Here is a 17842-nt window from a genome sequence, read left to right as displayed (position 1 = left end):
AGATTAGCAATCTTCTGTGACTGAGATGAATCCCTACACTGATTCTGCAAAACCTTGATGAGAAGGGGAAAAAAAATCAGATGCAATGCACCCATACTTTCAGGGCAAACTGTTACAGGGGAAGAGATGTGTCTGCTGTATTACTGCTGCATGTTGGTGATGCATCAGTAAAGCTCAATGTCAGAAGCACCCCAAGGCACTAGTCAAATAAAAGCTCTGTGGGACAACAGAAGGAGCAGAGGTTTGGCTACCTCCCCAACTGCCAAATGCCTCAAAGGACAGATCCTCCAAGAAGTTTAGTTTTACACTAGTAGAACTTTAAAAAGCAAGGCAGTGACATTGCAGGGATCTGGGAGCTAACTCCAGGTAACGGTCTAGGTTTTGATGCACCACTCAAAATGGGCACAGTAACAAGCAGGCTGACAGGTGCAGAGAATACCAAACTATGTTTAGTTGCAGTGGTGGCCATGCCAGGTCACATTACAGATAACCTGTATCACACTTTCTACCACCCCCACCACACTTGCAGATGGAAAGGTTTGCTCCTCAGCTCTATTATCATATTACAAGTAGCCTTTCAGGCAACTTGGTATTTCTTGAGATGCCATCACAGACAAAGGAGACCCTAGTTGCATCAAGTGCAGCCAATAACATAAAACATTGACAAGGAGTTCTGATGCTTTTCTATCCACTGGCTGTCACCTGAAAAGAAGATTAGAGAGCTGCAGAGCCAGGGCCAGCCAGCAAGGTGGTCTTAGCAGCCAAAGCTGCAGAGCCTTGGGCAACTTCTGGGGCTACACAGCACTACACAACACTCCCGGCAGTCTGCTGGCACGTAGAATCATAGAATCAGTCAGGTTGGAAGGGACCACAAGGATCATCTAGTTGCAACCCCCTTGCCATGGGCAGGGACACCCTACCCTAGATAAGCCTGGCCAGAGCCCCATCCAGCCTGGCCTTAAACACCTCCAGGGATGGGGCCTCAACCCCCTCCCTAGGCAACCCATTCCAGGCTCTCACCACTCTCATGCTCAACAACTTCCTCCTCTTGTCCAGCCTGAACCTACCCATCTCCAGCTTTGCTCCATTCCCCCTAGTCCTGTCACTCCCTGATATCCTGAAAAGTCCCTCCCCAGCTTTTTTGTAGCCCCCTTCAGATACTGAAAGGCCACAATAAGATCACCTGGGAGCCTCCCCTTCTAGAGACTGAACAGCCTCAACCTTTTCAGCTCACATCTTGTTGGAGGAATTTGCTGCCACCAACAGATAACCCAAACCGTCCAGAAACGTTGGCAGAAGCACACAGTAAGAGCCAAACCCACCCTGTCCCACAGGGATTCCCCAGCCCTTCTCAAGTGTGGTGCTCTTACACAGTCTTCAGGAAGGTCAAAACCCTGAGAACCTTAACCTCAGGGGAGTTTCAACAGCAACACAGGTGCCAAGACCAGGACAAATAAACGACCTGCCAGGAGCAGTCCAGGTGATAAGAGATTATCACTCATTAGCCCATGACAAGTATGTAATGCCCTATTATAAAACCAGGCTATCCATCACTTTTCTACAGTGCCTGTCCATCGACTTCCCAGATCTTAAGAACACATCCAAAGTGTGCCAGACTAAATGCTTTTATACAGACTTCACAGGCATTTGCTTTACTAAATATAGACTCTCTTCTTTGAGCTGAACAAGCCAAAGGGGAGCTAACAGCCACTGCAGCCAACAGGAGTTCTGCAGAGGAACTTTTTATTTCTAAATATTTCTATCTAACTCTTCTTGCTCTTTACTTCCTCTGAATTATTCAACCATTCTGAGAGCTTTTCACCACTGACATTTTAGAGCCACGGAAATTTAAGATCCTTTGTTGTTCTCACCCCCTCCCCCCTTTTTTTTTTTTAATTAATAAATTGTTTTCACCAACTGCACCCTTAGGACTTCATAATTACCATAGAAGAATTACTGGACTACCATGAAAGAAATCACTGGTCCTGATAAGGGACCAATGTGAGAAAAATTCAGATTAGGAGTGGCTGGAGAGCAGCCAAACAGAGAGAGATCTGGGGGTGCTGATTGATACCCGCCTGAACATGAGCCAGCAGTGTGCCCAGGTGGCCAAGAGAGCCAGTGGCATCCTGGCCTGCATCAGGAATGGTGTGGCCAGCAGGAGCAGGGAGGTCATTCTGCCCCTGTACTCTGCACTGGTTAGACCACACCTTGAGTACTGTGTTCAGTTCTGGGCCTCCCAGTTTAGGAGGGACATTGAGATGCTTGAGCGTGTCCAGAGAAGGGCGACGAGGCTGGGGAGAGGCCTTGAGCACAGCCCTACGAGGAGAGGCTGAGGGAGCTGGGATTGGTTAGCCTGGAGAAGAGGAGGCTCAGGGGAGACCTTGTTGCTGTCTACAACTACCTGAGGGGGGGTTGTGGCCAGGAGAAGGTTGCTCTCTTCTCTCAGGTGGCCAGCACCAGAACAAAAGGACACAAACTCAAGCTATGCCAGGGGAGATTTAAGCTTGAGGTGAGGAGAAAGTTCTTCACTGAGAGAGTCATTGGACACTGGAATGGGCTGCCCGGGGAGGTGGTGGAGTCGCCGTCCCTGGAGCTGTTCAAGGCAGGATTGGACGTGGCACTTGGTGCCATGGTCTAGCCTTGAGCTCTGTGGTAAAGGGTTGGACTTGATGATCTGTGAGGTCTCTGCCAAGCCTGATGATACTGTGATGGATGTCAGCCCTGCTTTCTGGTTTTCAAGTTGCCCGTATCAGAGAGTCCTAAAATTGCTTGGAAGCACCACCTTGTCCAACAGCAGCCAGCCAGGAGGCAGCAGGGAATGCACACCAAGGCAACAACGACTCCAGGGAGAGCATTGCCAGGACCAATCTCTGACTCCTACAGAAATAATTCTGATAAATGGTCTCGTTGAAGGTCAGGTCCAGACACAAGAAGCTATTTGTAGGAATTCCAAGCCCCAATTATTAGTGACGTGGTCTGGATCTAAAAATTCTCCGAGCTCACAGCGCTACAAGAGATGTGCAGGCAGCATGTGACCCCCCTGCCTGCTGTCCCGGGCGAACCAACAGGCTTTGGCTTCTGTGCACTGACCAGCTGCTGCTCTCAGCAAGAACCAAAATATCACCCTGAATCCAGGCCAGGATATTAGCGTCCAGCCTGAGCAAGTTCAAGTTCCCAGAAAGCTCTTGTGCAGTCACAAGAGAGCTCTTCTCATGACGGAGTCCTGCGCCGCTCCCCGCCAGCTCCTGCGCCACCCACACCAACACGCAGGGCGCACATCAGAGCACCGCAGCCGCAGTCAGTCACCGCCGCTGGAACCCAGCGCGCATTCCTGAGAGCAGCAGCGGCTGAGGGTCACAGACGACCAAGTATTGGCAGGCATTCCGCAGCAGGAGGAGGAGGAGGAGGGAAAGTTGCATTTTAGAAAGATAAAATAATAAACAAATGTGTCTTGGAGGATAACGCTAAAATAGCACACAAAGGAGGCTTTAAAAGAGTCGCCTTCACGTCATCCAGCAGCCCCGTTGCTAGCTTGGACCTTGTCCGAAACATCCTAGTTCACAATTAATTGCAGAGTTTATTTTCTCCTCTGGAGAACTGTGAATGTGGGGAGTGCACCTGAGGCGGGTGGGAGAGGGGTGTCTGTGTCATTTAAAATCAAACATTTGGGGTGCATGCTATTTCTAAAGGTGCATCAGAGCTGGAAAACTAAGATTACAGAATCCTTGAGGCTGGAAAGAACTGTGAAATAATGAAATCCAGCCTATAACCTAACACCAGGACATCAGCCGAACCATGCCACCAAGTGTCACATCCAGTCTTTTCTTGAAGACCTCCAGGGATGGTGACTCCACCACCTCCCTGGACAGTCCATTCCAGTGCCTAATTACAGTATCACAGTATCATCAAGGTTGGAAGAGACCTCATAGATCATCAAGTCCAACCCTTTACCACAGAGCTCAAGGCTAGACCATGGCACCAAGTGCCACATCCAATCTTGCCTTGAACAGCCCCAGGGACGGCGACTCCACCACCTCCCCGGGCAGCCCATTCCAGTGTCCAATGACTCTCTCAGTGAAGAACTTTCTCCTCACCTCCAGCCTAAATTTCCCCTGGCACAGCCTGAGTCTGTGTCCTCTCGTTCTGGTGCTGGCCACCTGAGAGAAGAGAGCAACCTCCTCCTGGCCACAACCACCCTTCAGGTAGTTGTAGACAGCAATAAGGTCACCCCTGAGCCTCCTCTTCTCCAGGCTAACCAATCCCAGCTCCCTCAGCCTCTCCTCGTAGGGCTGTGCTCAAGGCCTCTCCCCAGCCTCGTCGCCCTTCTCTGGACACGCTCAAGCATCTCAGTGTCCTTCCTAAACTGGGGGGCCCAGAACTGAACGCAGTACTCGAGGTGTGGTCTGACCAGTGCAGAGTACAGGGGCAGAATGACCTCCCTGCTCCTGCTGGCCACACCATTCCTGATGCAGGCCAGGATGCCACCTTCCATGAGAAAGTGCTTCTTAATATCCAACCTAAACCTTCCCTGATTGCTCTCAGATACACAGGTAAGTAACCCAAGATTACTTTTGTTTGTTTTCTTACAGGAAAAGAGAAGGGGAGAGAGAGAGATGTGACATTTAGAAAGACTGCAGGAGAAGATGGATTAATTCTGGACAACCTCAGTTTTTACAGAGGTAAACTTTGAAAACAGAACTTCACCTTTCGATCCAACCTAAAAGACAAAGGGTTTTAGAGCACCATTTTCCACTGGCCTGAATCCAGCCAGTTGGAATGTTTGAAATACATTCCCATCCGTGGGATGTTTGGAAGAGTCCCACGAGATGAAAGCTCTCCAACAGGACAGACAGTTTATGTCAAGGCCTCTCACATGATTGTCAGGACTTGAGGTCACAGAGTCTTTGTTCACACGAATCTGCGCCTCACGTACACACCCCACATGAAGTCATGCCATGAATACATTCAGACGTCTTCAATTCACCTCTTGAAGAGCCATCACTAGAGAGATCAAATGCTCCTCCACTTGAACCTGCTGTGAACTACCTCTAGCATTTTTGAATGTAATTAATGGTCTCTAACACATTTGGAATAACCAATGACAAACATAAGACCTGGTGCAAGGAATTCAGCAGGCAAGGGTCCCTAAAAGAAGTACAACTATTAAAAGCGATGAAGAACAGGATGCCACTTATGCCATCACCATGCTGGACTTGTGCTACAGGAACTAGTCACTTCCATGGAGGGAACTAGTCACTTCCACGGAAGGAGACGCATGAGCTCCACAAGAGGACAGTAGCCCCTTGGTCTTGCTGTTCTTCTTACACAGGCTACAAAGCTACATCACCTTAAAACAACCAGATTAGCTTAGTACATTAATCAACTTATAAACAAAGCTCAAATTAAAGGGATGCATTTCAATAAAGCTTCTTACCAGTTTTCAGCAGGCACAACTTTAATGCCAAAGATTTGTAGGAGCTTGTCAATGGTTCAAACACTATTGGAAAGAGAATCCCTGAAAGGGTGTGCTAGTTTGAAGCTAGCTAGAACGTTTTGGTGAGAAGAATTAGATTACAGGTTGTGAAAAGGAAACAATGGTGATGTCTGCTTCACTCGTAGGCTTGCTGAGATGTAAACAAGAATGTAAACATAGGTAAAGGAGTTGCTCTTGGGTTCTGGGGCTGCATGAACTTCTCTCTCTAATTTGATGCCTAACTAATCCATCTGCTTCCTAACTCCCCTGTCTGACCCTCCAAACTCACCTTGAACGTAAGGCAAAGTCTGGGGTAAGGTAGGTAAGGTAGAGGGGTGGGAAGAAGGTGGAAGGGTGGTTGGGAGCCCCTCCTGGGGACTCTGGTTTCTGGGAGGGCTGTTGTGTTTCTGTATTACTGTTTAACTTGTCTGTTTCTGGATAGAGCTGTATATATTGTAAATACCTGCTTGATATTGTGCTAAGCTGTAAATATAAAGCTTCATTCTTAAACTTCCAGCAGCTGAGTCCAGTCTGGGTGTTTTTTCACAAGGTGGGGGGGGTAGCACCCAAACCATCACAAAGGGACAGGTCAGCAACTTATCAGCATCTTAATCTCCTGTAGCTGTTGCTTCATATACACTCACAGATCTGGATATTAAGAGTTAACAAGGCAAACACTTTTCCAAAATGTTTTGCAGGGGGAGGGGGAGTTGATGAATGAATCCTTGTGGCATAAACAAAGATTCCTTTAATATAGGAAGTCTCAAGTAACTGCTGCATTACATACTGTACTCTTAATAATCTATAGGAGCTCTACAGATAAATCAAAATACTTCAAGACCAGACAGCCAAAACAGCAGCAAAAAAAATCCAGACTCTACAAGCAGAGACAATAAATGTGCTGTAAATTCTGTACAGTCCCACAACTCAACACAACCCCATTTCCCTTCACGTTGGGAACCTCAGATGTGATGTGCAATTTGACCAGAGCTTAAACTTGATTAAATCTAAAACCACCGAGCAGTTACCTATAATTCATACCAGCAGTGATGGCAGAGAATGGGGAAAACCAGATGCAAATACTATTCTAGGGCATTATTAGACAACTTACACAAAGCAGGTATTTAAACAGTATTCCCCAAAGTGACTTTCACAAGCACTTCAGCTCTCAGGGTTGTAGTTTTGTGCTCTGAGGCAGGCAGGGAATGAGGCACAACTGACATCATCGCCATAATCTCATTAGTAAAGCTGCCACACCACTGCTGCTGTCTGTTCTTGGAGGCTTGAGCAATCAGCAGCCTAGCTGCACACGCAGCCAATTACAAGAAGAGCGTCCAGACATCAAGCACTCTGCATTGCTCGATCCTAACACATTAAATTTATGATCAGGAATCACTTTGGCTGAATTGAAAGGAAAATTTCCTCTCAATGTATCCTCAGTTGTGAAAATCTGCAGCACAGCCTTTTTAACCCATTTTCTGTACAGTATCACTCCTGACGTTGTTGGTGAGCAAGGCCTGGCTTTCAGTTCCAAAGCAGACAGGAGTTTCTATCAGACTCTTTCAATCAGCTCTCTGCTTGCATTGCTCTGAAAAACTCTGTGCACCAACAACAGATTCTGAAGGCAGCCTGTTTGCCCTACACGAAGTTCCTAAACCTCTCCAGGATAATGAACATCAGTTTCTAGCTCGTTGCCTCTCCCCTTTAAACATTCTTACTTTTCTGAAGAACGCAAATAAAGCGAGCACAGAACATCATTAGGTCTCGAAGCCTGCGTCCTGCTAGGCAGAACAATCGTTTCTACCTTTACTCATCTCAGCAAGGACAATCAGGCACTTAAAAAAGGATAAAAGAGAGGACGCCAACAGAAGGGAACATCTTGTGTTTAGTCAAGTGTTTTCCCTCTCTGTTAGTTATTTATTGACAGTTAACTAAGAGACTTCTAAATCCCATTTACCAGTTAGTGTTTATAAACTTAGAAGAGATTCCTCTTGACGCAAACATCAGCAGGAGAGGTTGCTCAGCTAAGTCCTTTGATCACCAGCAGAGCATATTTACAACTCCAGGGCACATCCTCAGTGACTGTAGCTCAGAACAGATGCCTGAGGGTAAGTTCAGGTGCCAAAATTACTTCTCCGTATAACATCAGCCTTTCACTTACCACACCGTGCTCACCGAGTGACAGACACCAATGCCTCCACACAGTCCCTACCAGCCCCAAGGCTCTCCCCCTCCTCTACCCTCACAAGGACCTGCACTGCTGTGCAAATCACCTTCAGCAGGGTTTCTGAGGCAACATCCCACAGCAAATCACCTCAATATAAAGCCTAAAATACCAAAAAAAAAAAAAAAACCGAATTAAAAAAACTAATTAAAAATCACACAAATAATAACAACTATAACTTAATAAAGTCATAATAAAACTGATTACAAACACAGCACATTCATCACGACCCTTTTTGGTGTTTCACAGCCAGCGTTGAGAGGCATCAAAGCTATAGCACCAGATACTAAGAGCAACAGGTTTTGTTTCTAAGACACATAGACAGAGATCAGTATTTAGCACAGCAAGACTTGAAAAGTTTGTGCTGGGAGGAAGGGGGGGGAAGGGCAAGGGGGTTTTGTTTGCCTTTTTTTGCTCTGCTGACCGGTACGAAGCACTTCAGTTCTCCTCCACAGCAGGCTAAAACTGCTGGCTCCAACTAAAGTGTTTTATTGGTGGCTGCGGTAAATCTTTGTGTGCATTTTCTGCACAAATTGGGACAAGTCAGCGTAGTTCCCTCATTTCAGAAATTCATGTGTCATCAAAGGGACCTGCTAATTTCCAGGATTTCAGAGCGTTCCTTTGACTAAATGACTCAGCTCGCAGACAGGCGGTCTCACGGGCTCTACATTTTAGCAGCTGCGTGGCATGGCAAAGGGATCGAGTCCTAAGGACTGGCTGCCCTCTGACACACACTGCATTTTTTGATGCTCTTTCCCCAAAGCTCCAGTATCTCTACTGCCTTCCTCGAAATCATTTAGAGCACTCAGGTGACTGAAACACAAGTACTGAGAAGAACTGTCAAACAGTGACTAACCTTCCAGCTGAGGCTGCATCTGCTGTTAGGAAGCACTCCTTGTAGGCTTTCTCTACACCCATCAGCAAGTTAGTTTGGTTGTTCTTCCAGTCTGTCCTCCCTGCTAGGTGCTTTGTGCGAGATACATTGCAACCATTTGTGATTCTCTTGTTGCATTCTCCACAAAACAAGCATTTTAAAACATTTCACCTCTCATATATCTATATACACACACATACACACTGTCTTCTCCTCTGGGGATTAGATAATCTTCTTGCAGCCCAGCCATATGCCAGGGCCCAGCCCTCAGGTAATCACCTAAGAACTTTGCCAGGGTAAAGACCTGGAGCCAGAGCTGCACCTTTAATCTCTGCCTGCAAATTCCCTTCACACTTGGCTTTCCAAAATTACTATTTCTCTTTTCTTGACTGTGGTCCTAAAAAAGAAAGAAGGAATAAAATTGGCAGCATGGCTGCAGTATGTTTGTTCCCCTGCAGTGTGTTATCACACATTGTGATTCGGTTTCTAATTATATGATCACTTAAGTGAGGTTTTTGTTGTTGTTTTCCAGAGCCAAATTCAGTGTAAAGGACAAGCAAAGAAAGGACTGAATCACAACTGCATACTCCTTAATTCTCTTCATTTGTAACTGCTAAACATTTGATATTTGCAACCCAAATAACACTGCAGCACAGTAATTTCTGTAGGTAATCTAGATACATGGAGTAGTTATTTATGCACTAACTGTAATTACTTGCCCCTGCATTAGCCTACATCTATTATGCAACAGGTTCATCATGCATGTTTCATCATTTCAAATGAGAAAGAAGACATTTTCTAGCACCCTTTTCCCTTTGATATGACAGCCAAGGTTCACTGAAATAGCAATGTTCACTTTGATAGATGTTCTCTTTACTCAGTGCTGTGCCACCTAAGTGAGTATTTCACCAGGCTGATTTTCAAGCCATTCTACTTTCAGGCTATTCTGCTTCATAGCAGCAGAAAGTAAAATTAAAAATAAGCTTGAATCAAATTCAAGTTCAAAGAAATCCTTGAAAATGGAGAAATCAAACCAATCTTGCTTTTGAATTTATGCAACTGGAATCCACGCCAGCCAAGATGCGAAGGCAAACAACACAGTGTCCAAAACAAAGTCACTGTGAGGGTGGGCTGGAAGGAGCATCAGTCAAAACCACCCATGGAACAGATGATTCAAATATCTTCAAATCCCACCAACTGTTAGTAGGGGACAAAGAACATCCTGCACTAGGAAAAGCCTGGGGAGTGGGAAAGAGCAGTGGGCTGGAAAAGACAGCACCAAAGCACACCAGTAGGAGGATATGAATAGTCAGTAGTATGAATGGTCCAGAAGATGACCTCTACCACTGCAGCAGCATACAAGTTTTTAGGAGGGTTTGTTTTTTTCCTCCTTTACAGGAGAAAAGCATAAAACTGTACAGGCCAAAATCCAGTAGAGTTACAGGGTGGGGGGAAAACTCTTTGATAAAAGAAAATAAAAGGAATAAAACTCATTCCTGCAGCCCCTGGAGCAACTGAAGTGTTCCCTGTAGCAAGCACTTGCCATGCCCTAGGTGGAGACCTCATACTGATTAGAGCACATCTGTTAGAGTTTATGTAATCTGACAGGCTGCAAAACTGTAGCATTTGAGCACAGAGATGAATTGCTGCTGCATTCAAGAGCCACACTTGGCACGACACACACACAGGGCCAGGCATACTTCTTACTTCCAGCAAGCTCTGCTTCCTGTGGTGACTCTGGCTCATCAAGAAACGAGGTAATGGGTAGAATCTGAAGGTCTCGTATTCCATTCTCTAACGTACTCAAGCAAATGTCTTGCTCTCATGGATCTGTGATGCCATGGGAATGCCTCGGGAAAAACAGTGACAGGAGCTCTCTTCTGCATCTTCCCACATCCACACTAGCACTTTTCTGAATACTATGCTGGGTGTTCTCTCTCCAGTTTTGGTTCTCACTCCCAGCCATGAGTTTGACACTCCAGAATCCTTTCTGTCCTCCTGGACATGGATTTCTAAATATATCTTACTACATTTACGGGGGGAAACATACAACTAAAATCACAACTGACCAACCAAACCAACCACAAATATGAAAACAAACCAAAAGCTTGACTAGCAAAAGGAGAACTTCCAGTTCCAAGCATCATTTTACAGAGAGGTCTGTTACTGAAAGAGAATGACACGGTATAAACAGGTTTCAGGGGGATCAATAATGGCATGACATCAGGAAAATTACCCTGTGACTCCTGTAAGTTGCTCAACGATAAGCAACTTTGACTGAGATGAGCTAAATCACTGTAAAAGACACTCCTGCACACTTCCTTCTCCTATTAGATAATGGATTAAGATCATTGATCTACTCAAGCATGCTCAGAGGCACAAAAGCAGCAATATCTAAGTGCCATGGCAGATAATACAGAGTGGGTCACTTACAACAGGAGAGTTGGTTCTCAAACAAGGACCCCAGAGCAATCTGAGGCTTAGTGGTGTGGGAATTGCAGTCCCTTGCTCCAAACAAGGCAGAAGGGGTGTTTACAGACCCAGGTCTCACAGCACAGAAAAGATGGGGCATACTCTCTTTGCCTCATGGAAAATGTTAAAAGGTTTGTCCTAGTGTGATGCAGAAAAGCTCTGGAGCAACCAATACCTTCACAAAACTGAAAAAGCCTGGTTTCATCATTGACTTTATTCCTATAGCCAACTCCCTGACATTTCCAAGCTATCTATAGATATACAATCAACTGCTTGCCCCTTGTATTTGGATACCTGTACTTCAGTTTAAATTTCTCTTCAGAATGCCGCAAAATCACTATAGTTCAGCCCTTCAGAGCATCTACATTGGTGAGAAGATACTTCAGCTCTTCTGGTAAAGGTGTCCTTCAGGTTCTTCACTAAATCATAAACCCAGTATTGGCCAGTACACCATTCACAAATTTTAGTATTGCTGGCCTGTCTCTATTTAAGCAGACACAGCCTCAGCTCAAGCCCAAAGTGCTGAGCTACCCTAATTTTAGGTTTCCTCGTAAAGAGCACAATTATTATTGTACATTTGTCCTGCTAATGAGTCAGCCAGCTTGCAGTTTCAATGGATTAAAAATACTTCCTAGGGAACAGTTAGTAAGAGAGGGAGTTATCTCTGTTTCCTGTTTGATTCCCAAAGATCCTAACGCCAAATTAACCAGGATTCTGCATTCAAACATTTTAGTTGTTAAAAGGACCAGAACTGAAATTTTACAGTAACTTGGTGTTTTGCTTGGTATAGTCTTAAGCTTTACAGCTGAGGGAGCTGGGATTGTTTAGCCTGGAAAAGAGGAGGCTCAGGGGAGACCTTATTGCTGTCTACAACTATCTGAGGGGAGGTTGTGGCCAGGAGGAGGTTGCTCTCTTCTCTCAGGTGGCCAGCACCAGAACAAGAGGACACAGACTCAAGCTATGTCACGGGAAATTTAGGCTTGAGGTGAGGAGAAAGTTCTTCACTGAGAGAGTCATTGGATACTGGAATGGGCTGCCCAGGGAGGTGGTGGAGTCGCCGTCCCTGGAGCTGTTCAAGGCAGGATTGGACGTGGCACTTGGTGCCATGGTCTAGCCTTGAGCTCTGTGGTAAAGGGTTGGACTTGATGATCTGTGAGGTCTCTTCCAACCTTGGTGATACTGTGATAACAAACTTCATTGGTAATTGACTACACTACTTGGCAAGATACACTTCAAGCACGGCTTAAATGGTACAGCTCAAGTGTTTGAAGTGAAATACAGGTCTTGCCAGGACAGGTTCAGAGCTACAGATGCAGATAACGGCCTCGGTTCTGCAAGTGCCCCCAAATATCTATTTAACAGGAAGCACAGATTCAGAGATCGCTTCAGTTAACTGAAAGACACAGTAAAAACCCTACAAATCTAAGTTCTAACAGCTTCTCTCACTATTGAGCTGCAAGATGGGATAGCCCCAAGGACCTCTGAGAGGGCTCAGTGTAGTGGGAATTCAGCAGGTTGCTGATTTCAGTGTTTGCTGTCATGGTGTGTTGTGATAACAAAACAGTCGGTAGAATGGTTTCAAGAAGACATCTTCACTTCTCTTCTGTTTCGTACTCTCACAGCTCCATCCTCCTTCCCTCCTAAGAATACAAGAGATGGTTGATCATGATCTACAGAAAAAATTACTGACTTCAGTCCTTGCTGTGCTCCTTGCCTTGGTCCTGAGTGGCTTTGTGCATTTCTTCATGGACTTCTAAATTCAAGTGAAGGTCACCCAATAAGACCTATGTTTGCTGTTTTATTGAAGGGCTGTAAAAATTCAAATAAATACTAGACTCTAGCACAGCTACAGTTACGGTTCAGAAACAAGCCTGACAAGTGATTGCCTTCTAAATGTAACTAGAAATAACTCTAAACAGAGAGCAGACACCATGCACAAGGCAGTCAAAGTTCTTCCGTAGTAGGTTTTTTCCCATGAGTGATTTCCACATACAAATTCAGGACACTGCTTCAGCATTTCATGCTCACGTCAAATGAATAACCCCATGAGAAGTCAGTCTGGGATGCTGCACGGAATGCAGCAGCCTGGGTCTGTCACTGAACACTGAGTCCTTCCAGCAGGGTATTTCAGCACAGGGTGGGGGTTGCTCTGCGCTGCCACAAGCACATGGAGTAAGTTACATGCAAACAGAAGGCAAGTGTCACAAGACTCCCCAGTGCTTGGGGCCTTCATCATCAAGCCTTGCCTTCACTACCTGGAACTCCTCTCACTCCACAATGCCCTTTACCTGTCCTACTGATTGCACCTACTACGGACTGCCAACAAACCAGAGATCCTTGCTCATTCTTCTCCCTCCAAAACCCAAACTTAGCTACTAAAATCAGACATATTTTTCCTTCCAGTTTGCAGTGAGGAAGAGGACAGGAAGTGCATGAGGGTGAAGGGGCAACTGTTCTTGTAGCATTTCCAGCCAGGGTCAGAAGCAAACCCACACAAAGGCCTTTTTGCTTAAGTTAGCCTAAACATCCAGCACGTAAAGGGGCTGACAAGTTTAGATACTCCTCCAAACTTTCAGATGTCTGACCCAACGGCAGACCCTGGAGACCTCCCTGCCAACAGCACCACCAGCTTCTCAGCAAAAACGCTGAAGGGAAACGGGAGCAGGATGGCATTTCTATTTGGATTCCTGTTTGAGTACATGCATACTACGCTAATCTGATTACTCACTGGGAATCCTCCTTCGCAACGGCTTCTTCTTTAGCAGTCTTACCCCAGTAAGGTTACAGCCTGAGCCAGGAAAGGCACCCCAGCATTGCATCCCTCTATTTCTGCCTCTCCTTTTTTCAGCAGGCGTTAAGTGCTCATAGTGTGAAGCCCCCTCAGGAACCCCAGCACCACTCCTCAACCCAGACAGGTAGAGATCATCAAACAACTCCTGCCACCAACTTCACCATTCCAAATGTAAATTAATGCAGCAGCCGCTGCAAGCCAGAGCTCTCTTCTTGCACAGGGACAAATGCAAGCAGGAAAGCGTCTCAAGAGCAGAGGGGCCCCTTGAAAACTGCTGCATTACGTTAATTAAGATTTTATTCATGCCTTTCAATACGCTCTGCTACAGCAGTAAGGCAGCACAGCGCTGCACCACCACTGCTCACAGCCCAGTGCACCTACACGTGTGTGGGTGTGCGCGGGCACAGCTGCGCAGGTGGCTGCCTGACAGCATTTTGGGGCGAGTTTGGGGCTTTCGTTGTTCTTTTACTTTATTATTATTATTGAAAGAGGAGCAGGTAATAGAAAGGCATCCATCCGCCCATCTCCAGCACCACCCAGCACTGCCCATAGACTTCGCACTGCCCGGGTCCCAGTAGTTCCACCCCCCACCCCACCCCCTGGGGCTCCATCTCCCCGCTCCCTGCCGGTCCTCCCGCCTCGGGGATGCCCTCGCAGCGACACGTCCCCGGCACCGGGCGGCGGCCAGACTCGGTGCCCAGACTCGGTGCCCCCCGCGCTCCCCCCGCCTCCCCTCCGCCGCACCTGCCAGCGGCGCAGGCGCGGCCCCCCGCGCGGCGCGGGCCGGGAGCGCGGACCCGCGTGTCCCCGCCGCGGCGCGCACCCACCTGGCGAAGGCGCGGCGGGCCGGCGGGGGGCGAGGGCCCGCCTCCTGGCGCGGGGGGCGCGGGGGAAGCCATCTTCTAGCCCCGCGGCTCCTTCCCGCCGGCGCCCGCCTCTCCTCAGCGCCGCGCCATGCCGGCACCCGCGGCCCGGCACCGGCACCCACCCCGGCCCCGGCGGGGGGCGAGCGGGGGTGACCTTCCCGGGACGGACGGCCGCGGTGGTGCTGCCGCCGCCCGGACTCGGCTGTAGCGCGGGCGCACGCCCGGCCCTGCGCGGCTGGGTGCGTGGGTGTCGGGGGGGAGCCGGTGCGGCGCGGCGGGGTGCCCGCAGGCGGCGGCGGGCGCGGAGGCGGAGGCCGGGCTCCCGATGAGATCATGGACAGCTCCGCGCTGCCGGCGGGGGGGCACCGGGGAGGACCCGCCTCGTCCGCGCGCACACACCCCCGGGCACGCACATACACACCCCGGTGCAGCCCCACCGGCACACACACATCCATCGCACCCCCCTCGTATGCGCACGTTGCACAGCCCCAGTCAGCACACGCACACACATCGCACCCTCACCCATACGTCGTGCAGCCCCGCCGGCACATCACCCCTCGCACACACACATCACACGGACACACAGCACAGTCCCACCGGCACACCCCCCCACACACCTACATCCATCATACATGTACCCCCTCGCAGTCCAGCTCAGCCCTGTCCCCCCCACACTCCCTACACCCACACAGCCCTACCTCCTACTCTCCTTACGTGCCCAGCCCAGCAGCATGTGGGTAGCCACAGCCGGGGCGCCCGTGGGCAGCGCTGGAACCCACCAGGGCTTTGTTTTTAATAGCCACATCTCCCTAGAGCTTCGCCTTCAGCTCTAAGTTTCAGCAGGGAGGAACAACCCCGTGGCTGAGGGGTTTAGACCAATGTGGCTATTTTCAGGTGCAATTACCATCATCCTCCACCGTCTGACTCCGCAGAAACGCATGCAGGGGTTTAAATTGCTGAATGCCTTTTGGCCTTTATGCGGGTGGAACATGAAGGGAGAAGAGTTATTCCCTGCTGCCTACATTCAGATATTTTAAGGCCACGAGGGACCCTATAATCGGAGAGTCTGAGCTGCTGCATAAGACAGGAATTTCTGGGAATACAATTCCCTTAGTGACTCCTATAGCAAACCCCAAACAGCTGGTGGAGCTACAACGTTCACGTCAGAAAGATGAAGTTGCCAAGTTAAAATGATTCTGTTCTATCCCGAGGTAAGGGATTCCAACAGTTAGTCACACCTGCTGAGCTCCAGGTTTTAGCCACGGGAGCTTGGCACACCCCTGCCTGGCCAAGGAAAGCTTCCCTGCCTTAGTGCCGTGTCACAAATCCTCACCAAAGTACCCCATCCAGTTACTCAGCCATCTGCCTGCTAGTGTATTAAAGCGATCCCCTCACTCAGCAGAGCAGAAATTCCCTGCTCCACACGGGTGTCTTTCCAAAAACAGGGGGTTTGTCTTTGATACAAGGTGTATCAAAAGCATTCATGGGCTCCCACCCTGCTCCTGGCTCCAGAGCTGGCACTGGTCTGTGTCATCTCACCAGCTTTCAAGTGCTAGGAGCTAAAGTCAGCCTTTGGAAGCACAGATTCAAAAATTGCCGTCAGTGAGATGCTAAATTTACTCCTTCCAGCTAATTAATTTGAAAACTACTTAGTCTTGTTTGTGGCAGGATTTAGCCAATACCTTTAGCCCCACCTGCACACCTCCCCCGAGGACACTGGCACCTGGCAGGTCAGCTGGGTCCAGCTGAAGGCTGATTTTTCTGGAAGGCTGTTTTCCCAGAGAGACTTTCCAGCCCTGTGTGCTGGTGTTGGTCCAGGACGAGCAGTGAGAGCCCAGGATGAAGGGAGAAAAACTAATTTTGAATGCAAAATTGTCTGAGATTATCACACCTTGCTGGGAGCGAGAGAACTACACCAACAACAGCACAGAACAGCCCCTTCTCGTCAGAGCCACAGATACACAAATATGTCTTCCACTTACTACGTGCTTATTTCCCCCACAGTCAGCAAATGCATTACATTTATTTCCCTCCTTCTTCAGTTTCGCCTAGCTCCTAAGTTGTGACTCTGTGCTGTGTTACCCAGCACAGAGGCTGAGTCTCTGCGCTTCAGAGCGGACTGAACTGAAGCCAAAGCCACCTGCAAGATTCACCTTTCTGTTCGCTACAACAGCCTCCATCCTGCTTACCTGCATTTCTTCCCTTAGCACTCTCCATCTCCTGGTACTTCCAGAAGCAACACCTGACCATGTCTTCTCCTTGGATCCCAGCACCACAGCGTCCTGTGCATATAAAACAAGTTTACTCCCAGGAGCTACCTCTGGCAATGCAGCTCCAATGCAGTCACAGGTGGACTGGATGGTTCTGGAAGATAAGGAGGGCTGAGAAGCAATAATAACTGGCAGGTGGCGGTAATTGAATGCTTAGTGAGAAGGGAGGAGCAGAGGGAATTAGTGGAAAATGAAGACACAGGTGAGAGGACAACAGTGGTCTGGCCATGGCTGAGTTTCAAGCATCAAGTCTGCTGTTGGAGGGTGGCTGCAAGGAAAACTTGTGACTCTGCTCTTGTCTCTAATGGCCACAAATAATCCTGTTCACATTCAGTGATCGTTTTCCTTTCTATTTTCTTGCAAGTCTTCTTTAACACCTCCAAAATAAGGAGGTGTTTTTTTTCTCTCCTTTCCTTTCTCCCAAGCCTTTGCCAGATGGAAGACTTCCTTCACCTCTGTGCTTGTGTACAACCCACTCCCAGTGTGGAGCTGCTGGGGGAGAGAATCATGGATGTAGTAAAATTCTCAGAGGTTCCTAGGAAGTTAATCTAGTGCAGTGCAGAGAAGCTCCTCATGGTATTTTACTGCTGTGGCCCAGCCCAGCACTGGCTGGCCGTGGAAAAAATCTGTCTCCTGACTCCAAATAATCCAGAGAGGTTCAACCTTGGACATGGAGACAGCCTAGAAGAGCCCCAAGGCACCCTGTCCTAATTTTGTTTCTGTCTCTGCAACAAACTTCTCATTCAGAGGCCAAGCTCTAGTAGCCAATTAGTGCCTCCTGGCAGCAAGGAGGGGAGGAGAAAACCAGCCTGTGTCCTGCTGGTGACCAGTGCAAGGCCCTAATGTACAGGGTGAAACAACACGGATAC

The 17842-nt window shown here is 48.2% G+C and overlaps 1 protein-coding gene across 3 annotated transcripts in view; it reads right to left on the bottom strand.

The window, feature by feature from the left end:
- Positions 1–17120, bottom strand: part of ANK2 (ankyrin 2) — a 333329-nt gene extending 316209 nt beyond the window's left edge. For 2 of the 3 annotated variants that reach the window (XM_064149789.1, XM_064149786.1), the window contains exon 1: positions 14665–14895. Coding sequence is in view for 2 of the 3 variants with exons in the window: in XM_064149786.1 (XP_064005856.1) it covers positions 14665–14736 (72 nt within the window). In the remaining variant the exon portion in view is untranslated. Of the gene's footprint in view, positions 1–14664; positions 14896–16892 lie in introns of those variants that run through there. The other variant, XM_064149794.1, reaches the window with a different exon arrangement.
- Positions 17121–17842: the final 722 nt, after the last annotated feature.

Source organism: Pogoniulus pusillus, chromosome 10, assembly GCF_015220805.1.
Source record: "Pogoniulus pusillus isolate bPogPus1 chromosome 10, bPogPus1.pri, whole genome shotgun sequence".
Lineage (NCBI taxonomy): Eukaryota > Metazoa > Chordata > Aves > Piciformes > Lybiidae > Pogoniulus > Pogoniulus pusillus.
This window is presented reverse-complemented; position numbering and strand designations above follow the sequence as displayed.